The sequence below is a fragment of the Ceratina calcarata genome, unplaced genomic scaffold (genome assembly GCF_001652005.2).
Source record: "Ceratina calcarata isolate Rehan_Ccalc_2016 unplaced genomic scaffold, ASM165200v1 scaffold127.2, whole genome shotgun sequence".
Lineage (NCBI taxonomy): Eukaryota > Metazoa > Arthropoda > Insecta > Hymenoptera > Apidae > Ceratina > Ceratina calcarata.
Genome location: NW_017133727.1, coordinates 52,506 through 72,756, shown reverse-complemented (window position 1 = coordinate 72,756; position 20,251 = coordinate 52,506). Strand labels below are relative to the sequence as shown.

The 20,251-nt window shown below is 34.4% G+C and overlaps 7 protein-coding genes across 15 annotated transcripts in view; 2 read left to right on the top strand and 5 right to left on the bottom strand.

The window, feature by feature from the left end:
• The window catches only part of Zmynd8 (Zinc finger MYND-type containing 8), a 6,035-nt gene extending 5,569 nt beyond the window's left edge, over positions 1–466 (top strand). The window contains exon 9 of one of the 3 annotated variants that reach the window (XR_001916810.2): positions 55–142. Coding sequence is in view for 1 of the 3 variants with exons in the window: in XM_026816753.1 (XP_026672554.1) it covers positions 55–120 (66 nt within the window). In the remaining 2 variants the exon portion in view is untranslated. Of the gene's footprint in view, positions 1–54 lie in introns of all 3 variants that reach the window. The other 2 variants (XM_026816753.1, XM_026816757.1) reach the window with 2 other exon arrangements.
• A 66-nt stretch (positions 467–532) lies between these two features.
• RpS8 (ribosomal protein S8) lies at positions 533–1,762 on the bottom strand (the record flags this gene model as incomplete). The annotated part of the gene is made up of 4 exons (XM_018031023.1): positions 533–688; positions 866–995; positions 1,082–1,333; positions 1,610–1,762. Coding segments are annotated over 4 exons (645 nt in total), but the record flags the coding sequence as incomplete, so codon positions are not given.
• A 633-nt stretch (positions 1,763–2,395) lies between these two features.
• Positions 2,396–5,131, top strand: LOC108627817 (N-alpha-acetyltransferase 30). Its single transcript, XM_018029324.2, has 3 exons — positions 2,396–3,052; positions 3,318–3,499; positions 3,743–5,131. Exons 1-3 carry the CDS (start codon positions 2,773–2,775, stop codon positions 4,058–4,060), a joined length of 780 nt encoding a protein of 259 aa, XP_017884813.1. The 5' UTR covers positions 2,396–2,772; the 3' UTR covers positions 4,061–5,131.
• A 29-nt stretch (positions 5,132–5,160) lies between these two features.
• LOC108628288 (prolactin-releasing peptide receptor) lies at positions 5,161–13,172 on the bottom strand. 2 transcript variants are annotated; one of them, XM_018030119.2, is made up of 3 exons: positions 10,381–13,172; positions 9,222–9,483; positions 5,827–6,135 (listed from the first exon to the last, which is right to left on the bottom strand). In XM_018030119.2, exons 1-2 carry the CDS (start codon positions 11,353–11,355, stop codon positions 9,223–9,225), a joined length of 1,236 nt encoding a protein of 411 aa, XP_017885608.1. In that variant the 5' UTR covers positions 11,356–13,172; the 3' UTR covers positions 5,827–6,135; position 9,222. The 2 variants fall into 2 exon arrangements, 1 of the variants encoding a protein (XP_017885608.1); XR_003389662.1 differs by lacking the exons at positions 9,222–9,483; positions 10,381–13,172 and adding an exon at positions 8,650–9,119 and having other exon boundaries at positions 5,161–6,135.
• Positions 13,173–13,308: 136 nt separating this feature from the next.
• Atg101 (autophagy-related protein 101) lies at positions 13,309–16,166 on the bottom strand. Of its 2 annotated transcripts, none has more exons than XM_018030150.2 (2): positions 15,396–16,166; positions 13,309–15,018 (listed from the first exon to the last, which is right to left on the bottom strand). In XM_018030150.2, the coding sequence occupies exon 2, from the start codon at positions 15,008–15,010 to the stop codon at positions 14,354–14,356; it is 657 nt and encodes a 218-aa protein (XP_017885639.1). In that variant the 5' UTR covers positions 15,011–15,018; positions 15,396–16,166; the 3' UTR covers positions 13,309–14,353. The 2 variants fall into 2 exon arrangements, with proteins under 2 accessions (XP_017885639.1, XP_017885647.1); XM_018030158.2 differs by having other exon boundaries at positions 15,735–16,166.
• A 535-nt stretch (positions 16,167–16,701) lies between these two features.
• LOC108628308 (epimerase family protein SDR39U1) lies at positions 16,702–18,758 on the bottom strand. The gene is made up of 6 exons (XM_018030139.2): positions 18,069–18,758; positions 17,883–17,989; positions 17,541–17,811; positions 17,175–17,440; positions 16,981–17,094; positions 16,702–16,896 (listed from the first exon to the last, which is right to left on the bottom strand). Exons 1-6 carry the CDS (start codon positions 18,091–18,093, stop codon positions 16,783–16,785), a joined length of 897 nt encoding a protein of 298 aa, XP_017885628.1. The 5' UTR covers positions 18,094–18,758; the 3' UTR covers positions 16,702–16,782.
• A 302-nt stretch (positions 18,759–19,060) lies between these two features.
• Caper (RNA-binding protein 39-like protein Caper) overlaps positions 19,061–20,251 on the bottom strand; it is a 6,426-nt gene continuing 5,235 nt past the window's right edge. For all 5 annotated transcript variants that reach the window (XM_026816778.1, XM_018030086.2, XM_018030106.2 and 2 more), the window contains one exon: positions 19,061–20,008. In XM_026816778.1, the coding sequence (XP_026672579.1) occupies positions 19,711–20,008 (298 nt within the window). In that variant the 3' untranslated portion in view covers positions 19,061–19,710. The remainder of the gene's footprint in view (positions 20,009–20,251) is intronic.

The window sequence follows — 20,251 nt, the reverse complement described above, 5'->3', positions numbered from 1 at the left end:
TTCGTTGACGTTTGCATTTGTAATTAAATAATACCACATGCTTGTATTTTTCAGAACCAATGTATTAAATTAAGCAGTCCTGCTGATACGGTACATGAATTACCTCGTCATGTTAATTAAAAATCAATATATGTATCAGAGTATTTTTATTTTTGAAAATACATGTACGTTCTGCAATAACTTTTTTTTTATCAAAGAAGAGACTGAGAAAAAAATTCAGTTAAATTGTATATTAGACGTGCGTGACAGTTCATCTGAGGAATTATTGTGTGTAAGGGAAAATGGGCTGAATGACATTTATATTTGCATTTTGCACAAACGCAAATAAATACTTGTTCTTTATCAAAAATAAAGTATAATGATGATAAATAGAAAAAACACGTGCTTCATTTGTTTAACTACGATAATTGTATAAGTAAGTATTACGTTTGTAGAATGAGATTAATAAATCTATTTTTCCGAGGAACATTTAAACGTATATAAGGAATATATAACAGCCATTTGCCATTATTTATAAAGTTATAGTCAGTACTGATTTCTTATAAATTATTTTATTTCCTTGCGGTAGTTACATATGTTTACTTAGCTTTTTTACTCTTAATTTTCCTCATATAAAATTCCAATTCTTTTCCCTCCAGTATGTAACCATCAGCTCGTCCACATTGACCAGGTCTACTGGCTATACATGCTGAAATTTACATTTCAATTTCGTAAAAACATCTATTTAAATATTTTGTGTTTTGTATATTTAAATGGCGTACGAAACAATGACTCAATATATAGAGAAAGATAAAAATTCTGAATGAATAATTACGTTAGGGTTACGAACAATATATTAAACATTTATTATGCATTGAGATCTTACCAAGAACACGTCCGGTAGCGTACTGTTCTTCCAGAGCAGGTTCAACTTTAGCAAATCGTTGCCTTGCCTTGTACTTTGCTTCTGCCTTCTTCGAGCGTTTCTTGCTCAGTACCTCTTCCTCAGCCTCAGTCTGTACACATTATTATTTGTTATTTTACCAATTACATCATCTGATTGTCAATAACTGCACAAAGAATCAAATATTCAGTATCTTACCAATTTGGCGCCTCGTTTGCGACCAAGTGGTAATACATAATGCCCTTCATACCACTGCCTGAAGGGCGTCGCATCAATGGTGACGATCGCATTCTTTACGAGGGTTTTGGTCCTCACCAGCTCATTGTTCGAAGCATTATAAACCACGTCAATAATACGGGTTTTTCTCGTAGTACCCTCCGAACCCCACGAAAAGTTGCCTGTGTCCAAGCGTAGGGCCCTATATTTTTTATTGCCTCCTCGCGTTCGTACCTAGTTTTAAAATATAAAAATCCACATTTATTATTATCGTTTACAACAGTAGAAATATATAAAATGGCATACAGTATCTCTCAGTACGCTGTGGGATAATAGTCAACACTGATCTCAGAGTAGGTAAAGGTACTCATCATTTCACACATTAAACAATATCGCAAGACTTATATTTAAAATGGTGTTTCATTAGACAAAATTGTATCCACCATTTGATAGTATGTAATAACAGATAAATATGTAGTTTTCTAAACTTTATAAACAGAAATTATATACCGTGTGAACGCGACGGGCTCCAAGCTTTGTGTTTGCAGCCGGACGTCCTAACTCAAACTTCCTCTTCTTACGGAGGGGTTTGCGTTTACCTCCAGTTGCTCGCCTCTTGTGCCAATGGTCACGTGAAATACCTGGAATAGTATATAAATGGATTCACACCGAAATTTGTTTATTCAACGCCCACTACCAATGTTTTTATATAAAAGAGGAAATGTAGCAGTTTAACATTGTATCATATACAACGTAAATATTAAATACTTCAAACGAAACAATAAGCGTTGTATATATGAAAAATCTGCAATCTATTTAGAACGAAGCCGACAATAAAGAACAAGAAGTTAAAGTAATGGAAACGCTGGAACCATGGTTACATGGTAAATTTTAAAGTCCTTAAAAAGGACATGTAAAACAAATATACAGTGAATATAAGAAACAGAAGCATTACGAAGTTACTGATAATTATTCAAAGATGATTGTTAAGCCAAAAATATTGATTGAAAACGATAAAAGTATAACGTTCGAGAAATGAGAAGACTCACCCATCGTGTCACAATCGGAAAAGAACTTAAACCATAGATCGTTTTCGGCGTTAGAATCAGAGATGAGTGAATTCTCTGTTAAAACTGTACTTCCGGTACTTTCCGAAAAGTGCCATCTTGTAGCAAAAGAACAGAACATTTGAACGTAAAGGTACATATGACGTTCATTAATAATTTACTTTCTTTTATCGCCCTTACTTGTCTAAAACGCAATTACTTATCTAAAAATAATAGTTGTATAGAACTGAATTGTGATTTCATGAGCAATAAGGTGGAAATCGGACTGCGACGATGATAACTATTATTTATTGTTTATGTTCTAACAGTCATTATCGCAGAAAATTCAATATGGTGTCCAATGGTGTCTATCGCTCACTGGTGTACGTCAGAGAGTTTCGTACTTTAAACGAAAATTATATTAGCAACAAATAGTTTAATTTGTTATAATTATGAAAATTCGATTGAAAAATCGGTGCGACATTTAGATGCTCTAATGCCACTTCTGTGTGTATTACATAAAGACTAACATTTTCGAAATCCTCTACTCCAATTTATTATATATTAGAAGAACGAAATTTGGATATTTCCAAAATACAAAAATTAACGGGAGACAAGTGAGAAACTATGGAAGAAGTGAAAATTGATAGTGTTACAGATGGAAACGAATCGGAGGCCGAACAAAGTAGTATAGACGAAAAGAACGAAAACTCGTTAACAGACATCGCTGCTAATACTTTGGATATTAAATCTCGATTTAATCTGAAAACACCTGAAATATATGGTGAATCTCAGACAAATGGATTATCTCGAGTAAATGGTGTTTGTAGTTCCCCTGAAAGAATTACTGCTACGGATGATCTTTCACAATCAGAAGCTACAGAAGCTAGTCATTTAAATCAGCATGGTACAGTTATTAATAACACTTATGTGTATATAGGCTAAAACAATTATTATGAATATATTTAAAACTATGATGTATCATTTTTTGCACGCTAAATTTATTCTACCACTTTTCTCAAGTTTCACTCATATTTTCACATATTTCAATATAACCTACAACTTTGCATTCTTCATAATCTCAGAAGTTAAACTTGTAATTATTCTATACATTTATACATTCAAGTTGGATATCATTTTGTCTATATTTTATTTTCTATCTATATGTTTAGGTACATCATTATCATTGGAGAAATTATCGTTAGAAACTAAGGATAACATCCAATATGTCAGTTACACAAGTGAGCTACAAATGCCTGACATTATGAAATTAATCCAAAAGGACCTAAGCGAACCGTATTCTATTTATACCTACAGATATTTTATCTATAACTGGCCAAAATTGTGTTTCTTGGTATGTATGTCTACAGATTGTATTCAAATAGTACTGGTAAAAATATTCATCTCGTATCGTGCATATTTCTGCGACTCAAAGATAGTAATAACAATATTCAATGTGACTATAGAATGTATTGTGTAAAAAGAAAAAAACAAAACAAAAATTGGTAAAGTGAAGAGAACTGTTAGCAGCTTTGGTTGGATGCCTTTTCTTGCAGGTGTAGAATTTATAGAAAACTCTTGCTTTTTGTTCGTCAAGGCGATGCATGGTGAGGAATGCGTCGGTGCCATTGTCTGCAAACTGGATACCCACAGGAAGGTGATTAAACGTGGCTACATCGCAATGTTGGCGGTTGATGTGAAATATCGAAAGCGAAAAATCGGATCAAACTTGGTAAGAAGAGCGATTCAAGCTATGGTAGAAGATAACGCGGATGAAATTGTTTTGGAAACAGAGATTACCAATCAACCAGCGTTACGTTTGTATGAAAATCTTGGCTTTGTGCGTGATAAACGATTATTTCGTTATTATTTAAATGGTGTAGATGCACTTCGATTAAAATTATGGCTCAGATGAAATTGATCTCTGTGTTTACATCTCACGATAAATTCTGGATCCAATTAAGATCTAATTAACTGTATCATGTTGAAGAGATATAATATCAATGTGCGGGAGCATTCTGAAATGAATGTACGCCGTTAATATCAAAGAGGTTACCGTTTGTTGTACGCGCACAAGCGATTTTTTACTCAGAGGAAGAAAATATTATGTTGTATTAATTTTCTTATTGTAATACATTTCATTGAGTCGTAAGGTCATATAATACCACTTATACGTGAACACGACAGAACTCGTAAATTTATTTGCCGTCAATGATATTAATTGTTGCAATGGATTGTTGATTCTCTTTGATATTAATGTCTGTTGGGATAGAATACGACTACAGTTTAAGAACGTGAAAGTAAGGAAGAAGTGGTAAAGTAAGAAATGGAGGGTCAAAGGTTTTGAACATAATCTGTACTTCTTCGAGCTTCTTACATACTATTTAAGTACAGGATCTAACATAATAACTGTAAAGAACAGTGAATTGTGTTTGGAACGATGACATTTTAACAGTCGGTTCGTTCGTGGACGACTTTAATGAACATTTTAAAACGTTAATTCCAATTTGTTACAGTTTATCATGATGAAATTTTAATCCAAGTCGTATTCTTTATTTATTCGAATTTGTTTTTGTTTGATATTGCCCTCTTAATTGGTAAACATTGATTCAGTACAAGAATATTTATTTCATTTAATTATTAAAATAATCATAATCGAACACTTTTAAATATAAGAATGAATATGTATATGTGTGTACAGCATACATACACGATGTATTTAAATCTGCGCATGACGTAAACGTACACTACACATACTTATACACGTAGGTAATGAGTATTGTATGTACGTAAACGAGTAAAAGGCAGGAAACGAAAAGAAAAATTAAAATTTGCCAAACGAAAGTACGTCTGATACACTTAACATAAAGCATTCATTGCTGTCTACTTTACGTGTTATACCTTTGTATAAAATACATGCGAGGCACAGATCATAATATAACTATTGAAAAAATTGTAAAAATGTTAATAAAAGTACCTAAATGTTTTTAGAGTCGGCTATTATTATATATTTTCCCCTGGTAACATCTTTATAAACTGATTTATTATATCTACTCGAGCTCGAGTTGTGTAGGTGAATTTTGAACATCTACAAAGTCAGGCAAAAAGTCACAGCATGCCAAGTTTTAAATATGCATTTACAAAAATTGTGACTTTCTGTAAACTATACATGCTGATTAAATTAATCAGCGTATGTAAGTATATAAATATACATGCAAATGACGTGCATTATGCACGCATGTATGTATGTATGTATGTATGTATGTACATACAACAGTAAGCCAATGTCCGTAATAGATGTGCGTGGTAAATAGTAAATAGGCGTGAAATACATGAATCATATACCTAATAGATATACCCTGACAAGAATCGTTTCTCAGGAAGTGTGCTCGGATTACCGCAATCATTTCCTACGATAATGAGGAGTTATTGCGGAATTGAAATCGGAGACAAGCGAAAGGGGAGAACACGCGCGCGTTCTCGAGAATGGTCGATCGAAACGAGGCCGTTATCAGCTTTTTATCAGTGTACCTACCCCTCGGGCCCTTGTGTTGCACGCGTTCCTTTATCTATAAATTATGATTGAATAAAGTTTCATAGCATGCTTGTGTTATATTTGAAAGCATAGGTGAATTATGCAAACAAACATGTAATAAACAGGAAAGGAGCAAAATGTCGATGAAATTGAGCAAATTCCTCTTTTTATTTCTTTATTTTTTTGACATAACATTGTTTATAACAAATTCCAACTGACCAATTCTTAACTCGAAATTTAATTATACATATGCTTTTTTTCATAATTTGTCGTCGTCCCCACCGCTGCTCGCTTTATTTGTACAGTAATTGATACGAATCATCTGTACTCGTTGTAGAAGTCTTCAGCCTCGTAGAGGAAACAGTTATTTTTATAACACATATACAACAATACATCTTCTTTTTGTACATCTATAGCCAATTATTTTAAGCCTCTCCTCATCTTCTAGTGTACCGCTGCAACAGTTACGATTTCTATTACACTTTTAATTTTCATCGATTCAGATTTTATTTATTTTTATTACTTAAATTAGAGACGTAGGAGATTCATAATAGACTATTAAGTACATATCTATTGGCAACTAAGTTGCCGCCGTTATTTTAAATTTGTTAAAAGTTTATTTTTCAATGAAAATGAAAATCTAATTAATTAATAATGCGTTCTCCCTTATTGTTTACAACTTCTTCCCAACGTTCAACAAGATTTTCAATACCTCGTTGGTAGAAATCACCTGGTTATGACTCGAAAAATTCATTCAATCAAGCTCTCAATTCTGCATTGGCATTGAACCAAACTCTGCATTCCTTTTTGAACTTTGCATACTAATTAGGAGCGGTTCTTTCAGTTATGGCACCCTCTCCATATACGACACAAATGTCGCGAGCAGCTTTTGCGGCCTTGATTATTAAGATTGATTAAAAGCAAAAAGAACCAAGTGTCGAAAATGTTCATTTTTCTAAACTCGACATTCCATTTCAATGATCTAAAAATTAACATAAATTAATTCGAACAAAAACAAAAGATAGACTCCGGTAGAACAAAACATCCTCGTTCGAATGACTTAAAACATTATGTCGAAAACATTTAATGACATGCGGAATGTTAAAATTTAGAAAAACGGCGGGAACTTAGTTGCCAACTTAATATATATATACTTATTCGTTAATTTCGTTTGATCTCGTTCACGATCAAAGTATTTAGTAAAACCTGTAATGTATATAAGAGCGAAAAGATAATATGTTGACAGAATTATACGAAAAGTTAATGTACGATATAAACTTTATTTAAAAGATCGCTTGGAATCTAAACACAGAGACAGTGAAAGTAGTAAGTAAAGAGGATAGGAGATTCAGGATAGCAAAATGAAAACATGGGGGCACTAATAGTAAAGTGCAAGTGATGATAACGGGCAAAGAACGGCTGTCCTCGATCCCGAAGCGGAAGTAACATGGCAACCTATTGAAAATGTTTATCACGGCAAGCGTGCGTACCATACGAACAACCGAATACGTTTCCAACTATAGCAGCATCTTCGATTTATTCCCTGCACACTGTCTCCGTTAGGTCGTGTGTTGTATGCTCCTCTCCTTTCAATTCAATTTCCATTTTCGTTTGATTCTGGGCCGTAACAAATTCCAGGCCTCAACTACATCTTATAGTTTTATATTTCTATTGATCAAACCGGATAATTTCCCATTGATTTCAAATCGATTTGAAAAAATTTATTCGATTCAAACAGATTGTTAAATTAGGACATATACGTAATACGCATGTAATTTAAACTGTTATTATCCGATATCAGATTACAAAATAGAATTTTACTTCCTCACATTGATCACTTTACACATTTTTTTCTAATATTTTTGTACATTTAATGAAATGATTTTTATGATTCAATAACGAACAAAATAATCTTGTTTAGCCAGTATACTATTTTGTGTTGAAATATGTATATGGAAAATGTATACACGAAAGGAGAAAGATCGTATGACTGCCTGTCTGCCTAGAACAACTTTCATAAGCTGTCCGTTTAAAGGAAAAAGCGTTTCGCAATTCTGCAGGAAGGTGCGTTTCATTTTTGAATGACAGTTTCTATTAAATCATGTTTCTCATTTCAATCTCCTTTACTCTCCGCTTCTTTTTATGTTCAATTTGTAACAACTTGAATTAAAAAACAATATGCAAATAATATTACATGGTACAAAAATAAAAAATCTCGTTCGTAAGTTCATATAGTTGATCGATTCTTTTTCTCGAGCGAGATTGGAATGAGCATTTACTTATTTAGATATTAATGAACGTTTAACATGAAATCGATTTCGAAACTGAACGAACTGATCTCTGTGCTTTCTAATTAACTAATGAACAAAATTCTTTGCATTATCATTTCTTATGTTTCGATATATTATCGTGTTAATTTTTGTTCATACTTTTAAGAAGAAATGTCTTTTTATTTTCTTCTGAAAATTTCCATCGTATGGATCGCTCATAGCTTGAAGCAGTAACTATCGCTTGGTTACGCGCGTTTTACTTCATTAATCCTGAACGGAATTTGGTACATTAAGCTTATACATCGTTAGAATTAAATTGGATTAGCGATTTACTAGAAATAACGTAGTCTGAGTTCACCCATGCTATCAACCTAAACCCCAACAACTATAACAGATAATGTAATCGGTTTCGAGGAGGGATAGCATCCTATGTACACCAGTTTAATCGATAAGAAGCCTCCGTTTGCCGAAAAGGAGAGTAGTACCATAGGTACTTAATTCTTGTGCTAACTTTAATCCTACAGCGTAAATATGTGCATATAGATATTGAATTAAACAAATAAAAATTTCGTAATTTTTCGAGAACAGCAGCAACTTGGTAGAATATAATTTGTTCAGTATATACATATGCACATACACACGCATATATTTTAAGAAGTATATATGTGCTAATATGTATTAACTATTTTGCATACTCACATTAATCGATTCGTGACTCATAATCAGATTCGTGAGAACGTGGAGCTTCTGTTTCCTCTAAATCCTTGGACGCGTTGCTTATGGTCGCGTCGAAGACTATCAATTCGCAGCCTTCTGGATTCGAGTTTCTTGCTCGGATTTCGTTCGGTATCAAGGATTCCTGGAGAGTGTTATTTCCGTTACACTCTTTATTATTTTTAAGTCCTTCTTGGGTCGTTCTGGGAACTTGTCCGTCGGTTAATTTCGAGAAACATGGAAGCACCTTCAAAAGAATTCAAGGGATTCAAAGTTGAAATTAAAGATTCGTATGCGAGTATAAGTTAGCCTTGAGCGAAATTTCAGTGATCTTAGGATGGGGAAACGTTACGGATGTTTAATCGAACCGTATAAATCGACAGGAAATACAGTATGATCATAAGTTTAAGCTCTCAGCAGGGTAGCAATAAACTTAACTGCATCCAAGGTTGTATACCATTTAAATTGACTGGTNGTATATACATATGCACATACACACGCATATATTTTAAGAAGTATATATGTGCTAATATGTATTAACTATTTTGCATACTCACATTAATCGATTCGTGACTCATAATCAGATTCGTGAGAACGTGGAGCTTCTGTTTCCTCTAAATCCTTGGACGCGTTGCTTATGGTCGCGTCGAAGACTATCAATTCGCAGCCTTCTGGATTCGAGTTTCTTGCTCGGATTTCGTTCGGTATCAAGGATTCCTGGAGAGTGTTATTTCCGTTACACTCTTTATTATTTTTAAGTCCTTCTTGGGTCGTTCTGGGAACTTGTCCGTCGGTTAATTTCGAGAAACATGGAAGCACCTTCAAAAGAATTCAAGGGATTCAAAGTTGAAATTAAAGATTCGTATGCGAGTATAAGTTAGCCTTGAGCGAAATTTCAGTGATCTTAGGATGGGGAAACGTTACGGATGTTTAATCGAACCGTATAAATCGACAGGAAATACAGTATGATCATAAGTTTAAGCTCTCAGCAGGGTAGCAATAAACTTAACTGCATCCAAGGTTGTATACCATTTAAATTGACTGGTTGGATAAACGCGCACGCGGTGAAATCTTTCAGATGTATTATAATAAAGAAAAATAAATTTCCGATTAACACTGTATAATCTCGAACCAAGTTCGAAGATCGAAACTGCTTGCTTTCGCAGCATACAACTTCATTAAATCGCAACTGAATTTTCGGACCATACCAATATGCTTGCATCGACTAGACGTGACGCTAAGATTTCGATTAAAGACTTAAAATGACATGACACACTATGCTTGAGGTGTCAGCCGTGTACTAAAACGTAAGGAAGGTTCGATCAAACTTATGCATTGCGATGGAAATGACAAAACTTTGCCTTGAGAACTTTTCGTCTATGATAACGAAATGCGGCAAGTTTTTCACGAATAATAAGTATGCACAGGCACACGTAGTACACTTTTAATCGGGTTCGTATAAAGATATTAAAAAAATACTGCACATCATATATTTATTTAGAGAATATAAAATATGATTTCTAACGAACGTTCCCATAGTAATTATTTCGTGTACTAAGGAGATTAAGTAAATGTATCTTCGAGAAATGTTTAAAATAAAATGTTTTGCAACATCTGTTCTGTTTCCCGCGAACAAAGAATGAAAAAGAAGGTTGAGCTAAAAGTGTTTTCTATACGTGTTACGTGAAAAGAGCTTAGCAAGAAGTAAGTTCGTACTTGTTTAAATTCTTTCCGGAAGTTATCGTTGAGCCAAGCGTAAAGGAAGGTATTGTAGCAAGTGCTGCTCATAGCGAGACAGTGCGTCATGAAGAAGCAGAGCCTGTAGTAGGACCAATCGTTCGCCGGCGAGTAAAAATCGTCGATAACGTTAACGATGTTCAACGGTAGCCAAGATATCCCGAACACGGTGACCATAGCGATCAGCATACGATTCGTTCGTTTCTTTCTTTCTCTATCAGCCTCCTCCCTTCTGCTAGTTTTGCTACCCGGCTTCGCTCTAGCCCGATCGTTCAACCTGACCGAGACGCAGGTGTAGCAAAAGGCGATCACAAAGAAGGGTACGACGAACTGCAATACTGTTGTCACGGAGCTGAAAATTTTGCGCAATCGCTCGTTCGGCCAATGTTCTTCGCAATAAGTATACGGCTCCTCCAGATGCATGTAAAGCCCGTAAGGCAAAGTGACCAGCAGTGCGACTATCCAGATACCAACGATTACGCCCAGACAAACTTCAATTTTCATCCGCGGATGGAACGGGTATATGATCACCATGAATCTGTCGATCGCAATGCTTGTCAATGTCAACGTGCTGATGTACACGCTGACACCCTGAGCGTACGGCACTAAATGGCAGAGGGTTCTACCAAATATCCAACCACCGAGGAACGTGTACAAAGGGGTGAACGGCACTGCCAGGACGCAGAGTAGCACATCGCTCAATGCCAGATTCGTGATAAACAGATTCGTTACCGTTTGCATCCGAGGATTCCGTGCTACCACGAAGCACACCAACACGTTACCGAACACGCCCAATGCGAAAATATTCCCATAAAATATATAAAAAATCAATTGTATTACACCGTTCGAGATTACATCCATTTCTATGGACAGACGGTTGCCAGTAATATTGCTGTTATTCGACCAGACGTTTACGCTCCTATTATAATCCGATGGAATTGTGGCATTATCCATTTCTCGATATTTTCCTCTTTACTTTAATCGGATTTTCTTTTCCAATAGCTTTCTTTCCGCTACTTCTTTTAAAACGTTTTTCCTCTCCAATCGACCAACAGTTACTTTAGCTCGGAACTAAAAACATCTCTATTCCATTATCGTAAATGCACTTAAAGCGAATGCAAATCTTGTAGCAACAAATAGAACAGAATTAACTGCGGATGAAGTGATTAATCGACTTGTCAAGGATGATCAAAGTCTTTCCTTTATTGTTTTAAAAACAAATCGTTCCGTCTGTAACAATAGCTACAATTCTGGCACTGGACTAATTCCTGCAGAACACGTATCTGTTTTTGAGTAAACATAAACAGAGGAAATGTATCTCGCACGAGATATGATATGCTGTAACAAAAACCGTCCTGGCGATGTCACACGCGGCTCGACTCTCGAATAAGAGAACTTGCAACTTCTCACTTCCGGTTCGATCAAATCGAATCAACTATCTTAAAAATAGTGAAATCTGGTGTTCCTCGAGGTTGCCGAGTGAAAAACATTTCCCGAAAATAGAACGGTATTGCGTGATCGTCCTTCGATCGTAGCCAGCCACATAAAACTTTTTTCGCTCGAAACTTCCAGTTGACAAAGCAATTTTTCAAAATCGTTTCACTACCAAACGAACGAACCAACACTTTCTCATCTCGTGCTCCGGCCGCGCACACTTCTCCTTTTCTCTTTTTTCGAATACTCGAAATCATTTACAGTTACTCGTCCAGTTGATTGGCAATTTTATTTCAACCAGCTTTGTACATTTTCTCAAAACGCTTCGCAGAGCTAACGATATCAGTGTAGAGTACAGAATTTCCGTACGAGGATGAGCGACAAGCATTAAGTTATTAAGTTTTTTAACAACCGTTCCGTTACAACATCAACTACTTGTGTATGTTCGTTGAAATATTCTTTCGGACCACCTGTTGACGATCTGGAGCGTTAATCCTCACTTGTATGTTCGATTTTGTTAGTCTATCTCACAGCATAGAAAAAATTATAAATTGCTATTGGACGAGAGGAGGCGAAAGATCACAGTTGAACGATCAGTGGTTGATAATTACAAGTTGTAATAGTTGTACGGTGTAACCGAAATGAATTGTAATCGAAAAAGATCGGAAAAATTTTCTCGACGACGGACAGTCACCAGAAAATTCAATCGAAAACTAAGAGCACATCTAACAAATCTTGCGGATTAATTTTTTCTCGTCGCTATTTTGAGAAGAAAAAAAGTCTAGCGAGTTTTCTTCAAATTCGTTGTATTTATAAGAATGAAAGGCAGTTGCACGCTACTTATTATTAAATTTCGTTTCAGAAGTAAAGAGAACGCGAACACTGCGACGCTTGACGCATACACACGATTTTCAACAATGAACCGCTTTCGAAGCGACGGGCGGCCTTTTCCATCGATAACTGAAAATGGAAAATTGTTGGCAAAACCTAACTAGACAAGCCGCCGTTTTCTTGCGCAGGCGTCCGCATACCATCTGTATCCTCGTCTTTCTACCCGCGGCTTGTAAGTACCTTGTTGACGACTACAGCGACATATCGGCAATTGATCAAATAATCAGTAGTTATTTCATATTTGCCGTAACACATTACTTTAACTAATAAAGTCTCCCGCAATCAACCTGTTGTTCCTATCTTCTACAAATGATACTCTCCTTAAGCAACAATTTTAATTTCCGAACAATAGTCTCTTAATTATCTAAATATATTTTTCTATAAATCACTTTTAAAATTCTTTAAAATTACCTCTCATATATATATTTATATATGTACAATAAATTATTATCGCTACACCACATTCACGTCCACATTCACCAAATACTTAATCATCAAATTTATCATTAATTGCTTTCTCTAAAAAAGAAAACAGTCAAAAACACATTCAAAGATCATTTTTCAATCGCATATAAATTTACATAATATATATATATAATATATGTTTATAAACAAACATATATTATATGCGTGTACAGACAACACGTACTGCGTGTTCATATGTAAATAAAAACATGAAAACACGCATTTTTATTACACGTTTATTTACAATAATAAGTCTAGGTTCCAGCCATATATTAAACATTTTAGGCAAGCATTCAATTATTATTTTTCTCAAAACAAAAAGTAGATAACTCCTTCTGGCATTAAGATAAATTTATTCATTTTTTAATTTTGCTTACTTAAATAAACGCATTACATTACTCTATTCACTTACAATTACTATACATCTCTGTTGTTATAGATAAAAAAGTTTTAGAGAAACAAAGAATTTCTTTGTATATACATACACATATTTACATGTGTGTGTGTGTGTGTGTGTGTGTGTGTGTGTGTGTGTGTGTGTGTGTGTATCTCTGTCTGCCTTTATCGACAACGGGATATATTATCTTATATTGTTATTGACAATGCTCAAAATGTGAATTAACTCGAAATGGACAAATATAAAGAAATATTTAATGTATAACTGATTACCTAGAAGACTTATGCGATGGACGATATTATCTCGAATAGTAGATATAGTACACAAAAGAGTAACGTTTATACACAATTGGTTCCTTTGTACTATAGAAATTTTACAAATATTTCAGGTCTATTCAATTTTAACATATATATAAGCCTGTATTTTTTTTTTTTTCTTTCCTTCTGACAAGTATTGTCGGCACAGAATTTTGCGTAGACATTGGTCAGAAACGGCGGTTTTAACATATACACGGAATATAACTTCTTGTCTTATTTCACAAATATTGCATACCATTGATCCTGTTCATCCTCGTAGACTTCAAGTCCTTTTTGCGAATCAACACATATAAAAACATAGAGCGCTTCGAATATTTATAGACTACGAACAAAACGAACTAAAATAATATGATAATATTCCATACAGAAATTCGTAGTATTAATTTGATCCAAAATCGAGTTTGGATTAAACACGCGTTGCACTATAAAATCCCCGCGTTATAAACAACTAAATGGATAGCGTCTCTTTGATCAATTTTTTCATGGTGTTGCCCATTGTCGTGCTCGATGGACTGGATGTCGTAAAAGATAATTTGAACAAATAAGGTTGTATGTCGGGATACGACGTATCGAAGATCAAATCTAGTTCAGCTTGATTTGGCATTTTAGGAAGGTAGTCGTGTCGATTCATTACTTCTGTTATGTACAGAATCTTATCTGTTAATAAATCTCCGACTTTTTCTCTACATATTTGTCTCTCATGTTCTGTAGCTAATTTGATAAGTTCTAAGCGTACCGTCCACACTTCCCACGGTATGCATTCTGGTTGAAACGGCCAACGATTTTTTTTCTTCTGAAAGAATTCCAAGGATATTTGGCCAGAACCTGGGCTATCAGTGGAACGTAGAGCCTCAGAAAAGCCTGATATTTCACGTTTCAATGTTTGATCCAAGTGCACAGATGAACAACAGACATAAGTGAAATCAATAAAATCACAATCGACGTCCTGGTATCCCACAGTACCCACTGAATAGCTACCTTCTTGTTTATATTTAAATTTACCAAGACTTCGATGAAATAAAACACTGTGGAAGATACTTGCTACTGCTTCGTCCACTTGTCTGCCTTCCATACTTAACTCAAATAATTGAGTTCTGGCATTCATGGTGACTCCTATTCAACAAAAGTTTAATACCAATCTGTTAATAACTGAAAATGAAACATTGAATGTTTCAACAGAATTGTACAAAGCAACTAAATTATATAAAATGAAAGTGATATGTCCTGCTTATATGTGATCACGTTATAAGAAATTTCATGTTTGCATTATATTCATAACATCATGATAATCGTTGCCATGATATGATGTTTATCAAACAGAAACGAAATCTCTGTATAAAATATCTATGTTGGATTTGATCCAACTTAGGTCAGTGTGAAATAAAATTATTGTATACTCATTGATATTGTCAATTTTTTTAATAATCAGTAAAAAAAAAAGTTGTACGGATAAAAACAAAGAAAATGTAATTGCGTCGATGAATTCTAACCTCGTGAAAGCAGTAGTAGAAACGATGATTATCACTGGTGACTTGCTGGGATACTGGACGATTTCTGGTCATCTTTTAGTTGCGAAAAATTGTACAGTATTTCGAAAATACAGTTAAATAACCTTTGAGTAAAGTCATAGAAATAAGTCCTTCGAGTCTTCGAAAATTTTAAATACGGAATATCCAACATGAATACGATTCAATAACAATCCAATGTGAATTGACAATTTTATCGCTTCTTTGATTACTTTGACGTTACTTTTGTATTAACGTTTCGAAATATGTTATACATTTGAGAAATAAGAGTTGCTTGAATTTGTGGGCGCAACTTTAACTTACTTCTCTCTTCCTCTCACTTTACGACTGAACTGGTTATGTCTCAATTTTTCGTCTCTTCTTGTTCGTGTCGCTTCTGGCGTCCCGTTAAATATAACTAATTTAATTCAACGACATGATCGTTGATAATAGTCACATATTGTGACGAATAAAACTAATATTTCTGTAAAGAAATTGTCCGAGCTGTATTCCTTAACGCTCTCTTCTCTCGCACAACCATTTCCAGTATCATCGTACCACTACTACCATCTTTGTGTATATGCATCTAAACTGTTTTCTCGTTAAAACTTTGTTATTGATATAACGTATCTTTTTCTTTTGTTCGGTTCTAGATACCACATATTTTCAAAATTTTTCACGAAATTATGTACGCACACAATTCCAGAGGCTTGTTTTAATTCAAATCAAATACGACTACTATTCCCTTTAGTTGGTAAATAACAGCTGTCCTAGCAAAGCTGCGCCATTTTACATTTCTTTCAGTTTTACTCACACCAAAGTTATCCGTATGTATGTATACATGTAAATATTTATATTTACCTATGTCACCAATAATGCGTGTTTATATATGCAAATGAACGATTCTTTACCTTGATGGCAATTGACTTTCTGGCGAAAGGTATGCCAAAATATTAATTTCCTTTTTTGATAATTGTTATTGTTATGTTCCCGCGAATAAGGTCGACTCAAGTATGTGTAAAATACATATGGTTTATTCAGAACGCTCAGAGATACAGTCAAGTTCGATGTTAACGCTACAACAGCCTAAGACAGAGTCCCCGTCTAAACCTAAAACATGGGGGTGGAAACCCTTGTTCAAGAGATACACAGAAAGGTGGGGGGTCCTCGGTGACCGTTACTTGATTCTTTGTCCGAAAACACGTTTGAGTCGTTTGAGTTGTTGGAGTATCCAACATTACGAATAGAAGGAAATTAAATAGTGAAGAAACTGCAAAGCACCTCGGTCGTGTACATGGATAATCAGTTTTAATCTCGTACATATGTACATATTACTATATTAATATTAATTAACTATAATTATGTTTCAGAATTAGGTGTTTTTGTTAACAAGTTCAGCACAAGCAGTATTAATATCAGGATACTGATATTCAAATCTCAAGTCTTTGACACGTTTGGGTATAACTTTTTGTCCTTCCAGCATAATCTGGAATGAAGATTATCATAATAATTACAAATTACAAGATACATGATAAAAGAAAAACAGACGACAAACACTCTTTGTACTAACTTTTGCACGTTCTTTATTGAAAAGACTATTCAGAATAATCGGTGGTACAGGAATAAGTGCAGGTCTTTGCATTACAGACGCAAATGCCTTAGTAAATTCACCGTTTGTCACAATCTGTCAATAATTTTCTATCAATTATACTTGGGCTAACTTACACCTATTGTCATATTTTAGTTCCTACTTCAATTAATTACCTGAGGAGCAACACCATTTAATATACCATGCACATTCTCATTTTTAATTGAGAAAATAAACATGTTAACTAAATCTGTTACATGAATCCATGGCATATATTGCTTCCCATTGCCGATAGGACCTCCCAACCCAAAAAAGAATGGTAAATATATTTGCTTAATCATACCACCGTCTCTCCCTAAAACAACTCCTGACCTAATTGTAGTCTGTCTGATATCGCTATCTTTTGGGAGTTGCGCAGCTGCTTCCCATCTATGACAAAGTTCTAATGTGCAGAACAAGTATATTATAGTAATTTCTAACATGTACATAAATTATCTATGCCCCTACACATGCAAGCCTCAAGTAATTGAGAGAAAGTTTACCGGATAGGAAATCATATTTCTCACATTTGCTTTCTTCAGTGTATTCTGTATCATTTGGTTTATAATAAGCTACTCCAGAAATGGTTACAAACGCCTTGGCTTTGGTATTTATTATTGCTTTGGCTAAGGATTGTGTTGTTTTCACCCGACTATTTATAACATTTTGTTTAAATCCCTCTGACCACCGTTGTTTCGGATCAAGTATATTTTGTCCAGCAACATTAATCACAGCAGTTGTATTATCAGGTAAACCATAACATTCCAAATCATGCTATAGATCCCATGTTATATTCTCATATTATTAAGTACTTAAGGTACAGTTATATTTAAACAATTTCTTACCCATGACATTCGTCCAGGCCCAGGCATACGAGAAATACACGTAAAGGAAACACCTTTACGTGACAATGAATTTATTATTTGTGTTCCAACAAAACCTGTACCACCACCTGGGACAAGTACATAACCTCATCCATATATTATTTCGAAAAAAAATTAGACACTTCTTAAACGTCAAGATAAACTTGCCTATAACTACGTGTTTTAGTGCCATATTTACGTGAAAATGAAAATGTTATTAGGCACAACTGCCTAAGCGGACGGTCCCTTTTAAATTCTATTGACTTTATATGACGATGTCAATGCGATGCCAAGTACGATGGTATCAATACAAGATTGAATCGACACCGGTAACTAGCCTTATCGAATTACTACCGATCGCTAATAATTATATGTTTTTATATTATATTACATTAATGCCTGTTGATATTTCTATTTATTACTGAATCAAGCTAACAAAATAATAATAATTGTCTGTACGAACGACATGTCCATATCAATACGTCTTTATACTTGTCCATCAAACACGACCAAACACGGCTATTCATTAATCATCACCGTGCTTTAACTTTTTCAAGGAATATAGTATTCATTTAAAGTATATCATTAATTTAATCACGCGCGTAATTATCGAAGAACACGTAAAATTATTCTTTCACTCCTCGAAGTCAAGTGTGCTTTTATGAATAATAATATTACTACTTTTCTCAAAATAGTACTTGTAATCTAAATTAGATAACTACAGCAAACGATTAACAAATGGCGTTTATATTGGTTTATATTTCAAAATAAAAAATGAAGATCTTGTGGTACACTACAGTTGAATATCGCGTATCGTGTAAACCAATAAATTGTTGGTGAAATATTGTTCACATTTTATANGCTCGTGTGGGCGATCTATTTTCTTAAGTTTTAAATATTGAAAACTATTATGATCACTCTAACTTGAAGAGGCCATTAGGGTGTATATTATTAACTAAAAGTATAGAAACCTATTGCATTAGTGCCTTAAACATTAGTCTTATGAAAATTTTATTCCTCTAAGCATATAAAGTATTATTTTTAACGAAGTAAATGTGTTAAAAATATTCATTACCTGCAGACCTCTCCTTGTTGAATAATTTCGCTATTTACCCGGCTATAGAATATATTCATCTGGTTTCTTAAAAGAAGGAACATCCTTCTCAATGTATACTTTTTAATGAACACAAAACTTTGACAACAGAAATTCTACATTTTCTTCTTTATATTACCACCTTCAGTACATGTTTGTATGAGAATCATATCTTTCTTCGCGGTCCATTTTAAATTTGCTTTTACTTCAATATTACAGATTATAACAGATAATGAATTATTAAATAGAAAATGTTACAAAGTACATCTAACAAATAAGGCAACGAAGTTGTTCAATACCTTGTGTCATAACGAATATGTCAAAGTATAATTCGATACGTGTATGCACGTAAATATTCTACAAAAACTTCAAATGTGTTGACGGCGATTCGTCGTAGATCGTCATGTACTAATTGGTCGGAATCACTAATGTCGAATAACTATCGTTCAAAAATTTACAAGATATAAATTTGTTAATGAATGACTTGCATTATCGCTTTGATGAAACAAAAAGTGACGAAGCAAATGTTTATTCTCCTGAACCCATGGATATTTTATGTTGCCACACGGATATCAGCAACTGAAGGACCGTAGTAATTCAAATCATTTGTAGTATAATGATGAACAAACATTTACTTGCAGATTCCGTAAGACAGAACGTAATACTATTATAAGAATTTATACATTGTTATTATTCCGCGTTTGCACTTATTTAAGATCACATTCCTCTCCGTGGCGCGCTTGGTACTAATAATTGCAAAGCGGTCATCGCGTCTGGGAACAGCGAATGATAATTTACAACCGGCACATAAGCAGCTGTTATAACTCGACCGGCGAACCATCTGCCATGCAGAGAATTAACAGCGGCCACTGCGGTTGCTATCGATGGACACTTAACGTAAACATTACCCTGAGGAGATGCCTGATCCACGTACACGTGTAACACACCACCGTGTTTGTTACATTCCTCTATGACATCATCGCGAATTTCCTTTGCCCAGTTTGGATTTGTCTCACTGAAAAAAAGGAGAACGTTTCGCTTATATTACCAAACAGATTACTATACAGGGTGAACCACGAATCGCCCTGCAATCCCTGTATATTAATACTATGTTATGTTATTATTTTTGAACGCACATATACAAAAGATATGCAGTTAAAGATAACATAATTTCTATAGCATATTCGTTCCCCCGATAAGATAAGAAAAATTCGTATCGGGTCTACAGATATGCCTTCCTATATTATTATTATTATTA

Excerpts from the sequence above, each read along its gene's own strand:
- LOC108627817 (XM_018029324.2), top strand. The coding sequence starts at position 2,773 with ATGGAAGAAGTGAAAATTGATAGTGTTACAGATGGAAACGAATCGGAG. Across the intron at positions 3,053-3,317 it reads TAGTCATTTAAATCAGCATG|GTACATCATTATCATTGGAG; the intron begins GTACAGTTATTA and ends CTATATGTTTAG. Across the intron at positions 3,500-3,742 it reads GGCCAAAATTGTGTTTCTTG|GCGATGCATGGTGAGGAATG; the intron begins GTATGTATGTCT and ends TTGTTCGTCAAG.
- LOC108628288 (XM_018030119.2), bottom strand. The coding sequence starts at position 11,355 with ATGGATAATGCCACAATTCCATCGGATTATAATAGGAGCGTAAACGTC. Across the intron at positions 9,484-10,380 it reads TCCGGAAAGAATTTAAACAA|GTGCTTCCATGTTTCTCGAA; the intron begins GTACGAACTTAC and ends ATTCTTTTGAAG.
- Atg101 (XM_018030150.2), bottom strand. The coding sequence starts at position 15,010 with ATGAATGCCAGAACTCAATTATTTGAGTTAAGTATGGAAGGCAGACAA.
- LOC108628308 (XM_018030139.2), bottom strand. The coding sequence starts at position 18,093 with ATGGCACTAAAACACGTAGTTATAG. Across the intron at positions 17,990-18,068 it reads ACTAAAACACGTAGTTATAG|GTGGTGGTACAGGTTTTGTT; the intron begins GCAAGTTTATCT and ends TACTTGTCCCAG. Across the intron at positions 16,897-16,980 it reads TCAATAAAGAACGTGCAAAA|ATTATGCTGGAAGGACAAAA; the intron begins GTTAGTACAAAG and ends TCTTCATTCCAG.